Genomic DNA, 6032 nt, shown 5'->3' on the forward strand with positions numbered 1-6032 from the left:
TGATATTTCCTCTGTGCCCACGGATGCCAATGTAAGTAGTTTCTCTTGCAAAATGGAAAACTCACTTCTGGAGTACAGTTGTTTGGGAACACCATGTTTTCTTCCTAGCTTGTAGAAAGCCCCCTCGATATTCATGACAACTGCAAGGACGCTTCGTGGATCACCGCGACCTCTGTCAACATCTGGTATACGGATGCGTACATTATTACCAACTTTCGCTGGTGGAAATTTTGCATCTGAATATTTTAGCATCTTGATACCTTGAGTTTGTAAGCTAGCATGGGCAGCTGACCTTTTATTCGTGATTTCTTGTTTATTATGACACAGTCTACAGGTATTTTTCCTCCTTCGTCTGCTTTATTACTTATTCCACAAATTACGTGCACAACCTTTCCGCAGGATCCACAAGAATGGGATGAATTACACTCTTGTTGACATACTACACAGAATTTGTTCGCATTTTTATTGTCAGACAACTGATCTGGACTTTCCGATGTCTCCGTCGCTACTGCAGCTGGTTCGTTTGCGGAAAAGTCGCTGTATTTACAGCATCATCCATTTCTTGTTTGACATTCTCGAGATCTTCGTCTGTAACTAAGTTATCGATAACCTCCATGGGTAGATTTGAGGTGCTCAGTCCCACTTTTGCTTTGCAGCCAAACATAGCCTCATAAGGTGACTGCTGAATTCCTTGATGAAAAGAACGGTTTTTCGTGAATTGAATGAATCTGATACTCTCGGCCCAATGTGTAGATTTATTTATCTGCATCCATTTCACCATCATATTATGAACATCTTGGTTGGCATGTTCTACTGAACCTTGGCTTTGGCTATATCTCGGTTTTCCATGAACTAGTTTCAATTCAGGCCACATGTTCTTGAGTTCATTAATAACTTGATTTGCAAATTCTCTTCCATTATCTGATTGAAGCATGCTTGGAGTACCTATGGTTGTGAAGACATCCAGTAGCTGGTAAACAACTTCTGCTCTTTTGCTTTTCAGAGCTCGCAATAATATGAACTTCATTAAATGATCCTGGTAATTGAGTATAAACTTGAATTCGCCCTCTGGGTTACTTTGCATGTCGATAAGATCTACCTGGCATCTTGAGTTAAATTCTTTAAATATCAAAGGTTTAGAAACTAGACATTTCTTAGGATTAGATAATTTGGTCTGACACGGTTTGCATAAGCAAAGATACAATGTAATGATTTCCTTGGTGACATTTTTGTACTTGGTTTGCAGCTCCTTCTCCATCCGTGTGCGACCTCCATGTCCAATTTTCGAATATCATGTAGCAAGTCAAATAACTCTTCTGTGTGCACATAGTACAAAATAACGCTATTGTCTTCTGTTACTGGACAATAAGTTTTCTTTTCCGTCAACCTCAATAACATCATATTTTCTTAGTCGACGATAGTCAACACTTTCTTTTTTCTGCTTTACTTTAGCCTTTTTAACGTCCTCTATGAAAATAGATTACTTGTCTCTGCTGATGAGGATCCAGCTATTATCTGCTTTTTCTTGCAGCAATATATTCAATTTACTTAAGAACATGGTTCTCATAGCAAAAGCTGGTTCCGCATTTGCATGTGCGTCATGTTTGCCCAGCATACTAGTTTCGTCAGGAAAAGCCATGCAAAAAAAAAAAAAAAAAAAAAAGTATAGAAAAACAATACGATACTCACAAATCATGCGGCGATCCTTTCGTGGTTTAGCAGTTAATGTACATGTAAATAAGTTTTAGGTGAAACTACAGAATCTAACATAAATAAAGAGGCACCTATTCAATCAACACTTTAAGTACCAAAACTTTTTTCATGTGTAAACAAAGGTTTTTCACTATATATTGCTTAAAATTAGCTCATTAAACAGTATTATAGTGCTTGCATTTAAGGGAAAAAAATTAATAGATTTATAGGATGTTCCCAAATGGGAATAATGCTCCTTCCCATGAATATCTGAGGCATATGTTTAAAAATAGAGAAATTATTTTTTCAGCATAAAATATTTAATTAGTTATTAATTACTTTACATTTATACACATTTTGGATTTAGATATCTATTCTTTTTCACATAAAATTTTCCTGAACAATTAAATTTTACTTGTTAATTAAAAAAAATTTCACGACATAACACATCTATTATAGCGGAAAATATTTTTTTGCATATTTTGTGAATAAACAAAGTAAAATCAGCACTCCAATTTTATTTCAAAAAATCATTTGATGTGTTAAAATATTAGTTAAGTTCAATTAATAAATTAAAAATTTCTGTAATTTTTTAAATATTTTTTTTTAATATGATTTCTCCATTTGGGAACAATGGTCCTTAAAGCGTTAAGAAGCATCTGAGCACAAGATTCTTTGTTTGTTTTTAGTAGCTTTTATATCAAGAAAATTTTCAAATCTTTTATATTTAAATTACTCTTTTTTTTTAGGATCGAAATTTTCAAATGATTGAAGTAAAATTGGATTTATGGACGGTTGAACAGTACTTTGGCACTGAGCACCACTAATGGCACTGAGGCACCTTCACTCTGTGCCATTAGAAGTTTGAGTTAGGAGAAATTATTCGAAAAATTGTAGTTGCTGTGCTTGGAAAGCACGTACAAATTCTTGAAACGGAGTTTGATCCTTAGTGTAACAAAAAATAAACGAATATTGAAAGGGCTTAGCTATCCGGGGAAATCACACTAACCCGCAATCAAAACTATTCAGTTGGCGGGCCCGTAAACAGATTCGTAATTCGATTCATGGATGCCAGATACACTGAAAATATAGCACATCGAACATTGGCCAGAGAGTTCCGGGCACTTCGGGAAGTGGCCGGCTAAAGTTGCATATACGCTATTCATTTCCAGTACATCAGACATGGGCCACACGCCCCGGCCAATGTGCGAAATGGCCGGCCAATTCGAGAACTGGCCGAACTTCGGACTTTGGCCGTAACATATACATTTTTCTAACAGACCAAACTAGGCAATCTTTTATTGCAATCTTAAACCGTTTTTTTTTTTTTCCTGCAGAAGGTGAAAATGTACTGGAATAATGAGTGATTATTCTAAAACTTTTATTGGTACTAGTGTAGAACTCAAAAAATTGGTTAAGTGTCCAGATGAGAATTTAGCGAGTTTTTATACCACTGAAGGTATAGAGTGAAAATTTATTCCTCCTAAGTCGCCAAATTTCAGCGAAATTTGGGAGGCCGGTGTTAAATCTTTTAAGCGTCATTTGAAGAGAGTTATTGGTAATCAGTGCTTAACTTTAGAAGAATTCTTAACTATTTTAACAGAAATTGAAGGAGTATTCAATTCAAGACCTCTTACTCCAATTTCAGCTGATTACAATAATTTTGAAACTTTGACCCCAGGTCACTTTTTAGTTGGCAGACCTATCAAACTCTTGCTGAGCCAGATTTATCCAAAATAAATGAAAGCAGACTGTCTAAATGGCAAAGAATCACTAAGTATGCACAAAAAATTTGGAAATTATGAAAACGTGACTATCTTAATAATTTACAAGAACGTCACAAATGGAAATTTTTAAAGGAAGACGTTCAGTTGGGAACTCTTGTATTAATAAAAGATGAAAATTTGCTTCAACCAAATGGTTAGTGGGGAGAATAGTTGAGGTTTTTCATGGTAGGGATAACAACAGAACAGAGGAGAATCTTGTCTAATAGCGCATGCGCCACCAGAATCGGGGCTAAAATATCGTTTGTGAGAAACTTAATTTAATTGTGTGTTTTCCACAAACAGGAATCGCACTGCGTCTTGATCCTTTTCTGCCAAACCAATCTGCAAAAATGCTTTTTCCACATTCACTGAAATTGCAATTTTATTTAATCGGAAATTAATTAGCAGATAGAACATGTTAGGATTCAAATTTGTCCCTGTCCATAGACAATCGTTCAGTGATAACTGCCCGATAACAGGTATTCAAAAAATGTTTTTCTATTCTCGCAGTCATAATATTTTTCTTAAATATTCAGCTAATTCAAATTCAAATATTCCAATCCATTACAATTAGTTATAAATCGATACATTAAATAAAGAATTAAAAACAATTAAATGGAATTTTAATTCATTTTAATTGCCATTTTCCCTCTGATAAACCCCTCTTTAGAGTTGAATAGCAGTCAATCAGCTTTCGTTGGGGTTCATTTTTCTTTATGGTATGCTTACGTTATATATATGTATGTATTATGTATTGCTCATGGTCGTCAATTGCAACTTTTAATAGCTCTTGGAAAAAAATCAGGATGGCAATCCAGAAAATGATTCTTACAGACGCTAAAATTATTATTACTAGGCATTGTCATGCCACAATGTTTAAAAAAAAAATCCCATTGTTTAAAGGTAGATCCTATGCTTATATCCTAGTCTAAAATTAAAAGCTGCGAGTCAAAATTAAGGGGGTTGCTCTTAGGAATTATTAATTATCCTTAATTAGAAGTAGGACTGGTATTATAGGAAATGTTAATCAATACTTATTATCTTATGGATTAAGCACTTACTCCCTATTTGATCACGTGTATGGCAAACAGATATTCGTCATTCATAAAGAAAAGGAAGGTGAATCAAAATGAGTTATATTCTTGTTTTTCCAACTGCAAAAACATCTTAAGATACTATCGGATTTAATCTTTAAATTATTCCAATATTAATCAGAACAATGGGGGCCATTATTCTTAACTATAATTTACTAATGCAAATTCTATTTTGGTTTCAAATGGCTTTCATTAATTACATTAATGATATGGATATTTACTAATTATTACTATTACTAAAATAGTTGTAAATACTTTATTACTGATATGTTTATATACTATTTTATTAAAAAGCGTATCTATTAATTTATTAATAAATTTATTATAATTTATTAATATTAATTGTTTATTTATTAATAAACCAAAAAAGTGCATACTAATATTATTAAGCTGTTTAGTAAATACGTAAAAGTTCAAACTTTAGTAAATACGTAAAAGTTCAAACAACTTCAAAACTTTTCGAATCCTATGTAATTTGTCTCCATTTCGGTACCGTGTGCATCCTTGTACGCGTTACTGACTTACAGTGAAGAACAGAGAGCTCCATTCAAGATTTTATTCCTGATCTACTGATACTGAATGAGACCTAAAAACACTTTTCTTTTAAAATATATCTCCCCTTAGGATCCCCGACACAGCCGTTTACTTTCCCCTTCCTTAATTAACGTCAGTCTCTTGCTCTTGACCGCATTTGCAAAGCCACCGCTCGTAACATATCATAAAAAACTTCCGCGCCGAGCAACAGGTTTACTTTCTCTGGTATATAAAATTCCGGATCCGCTAACTTCACCTTCTCCGGAATCACAAGGTTACTAACATCGATAAACTTTGCGGGAGTTAAACCTGCTATTTTTGAAATTACCAAAACCTCTACTTTCCTTTTATACGTTTGTTCCTGATTACAGATAAGAACAACTGTTTTTCTTTTTATCGTAGTTGAAGTACCTGATATACTGCAAACGAAATATTTGTCTTTTTTAAATTAAGTATATCCGCTAATTCAGTGGTACGAAAACAAAAACACTTCCACTATCACGTAACGTTTTCACCTTAAAGTTCCATCATTAGTCTCAATGAATACAAAGGCATTAGATATTGTTAGTACCCGTAGCTGCTGTAAAGGTTTCGTTTGGAGTTTTAGCTTGAAATGCAGGTGCGTATACATTTAACGCATTGCTGTTTTGATCACCCAACTCCTGATCTCCTCTTTCTACTGTGGTACCAAAGGAATTATTTTCATTTTGATAACATAAGAGAAAGCTGTGTTTTTTCTTACACTTCTTGCACAAGTAATTAGAACGGCAATTTCTCACACTGTGCAAATTAAAACAGCAAAAACATAAATTCTGTTTTTTCACAAATTCTACCCTTCTTGCCACTTAATTTCTGAAATCTAGGACAATTAAAAAGTTTGTGATTGCTCCAATCACATAATCTACACGAATTCTGTGTGTGTGTATGTTTTTTTTTTTTTTTTTTT

The 6032-nt window shown here is 33.8% G+C and overlaps 1 protein-coding gene across 1 annotated transcript; it reads right to left on the bottom strand.

Moving 5' to 3' along the window:
- Positions 1–505: 505 nt before the first annotated feature.
- Positions 506–1258, bottom strand: LOC118201082 (KRAB domain-containing protein 2-like). The gene has a single exon (XM_035373106.2). The coding sequence runs from the start codon at positions 1256–1258 to the stop codon at positions 506–508; it is 753 nt and encodes a 250-aa protein (XP_035228997.2).
- Between the last annotated feature and the right edge of the window lie 4774 nt (positions 1259–6032).

Source organism: Stegodyphus dumicola, chromosome 10 (assembly GCF_044657685.1).
Source record: "Stegodyphus dumicola isolate Sdum_Otavi_A_Nest chromosome 10, ASM4465768v1".
In the NCBI taxonomy this organism is placed as follows: domain Eukaryota; kingdom Metazoa; phylum Arthropoda; class Arachnida; order Araneae; family Eresidae; genus Stegodyphus; species Stegodyphus dumicola.

Bases quoted from the DNA above. Each gene is read 5' to 3' on its own strand.
- LOC118201082 (XM_035373106.2), bottom strand. From the start codon at position 1,258: ATGGAGAAGGAGCTGCAAACCAAGTACAAAAATGTCACCAAGGAAATC.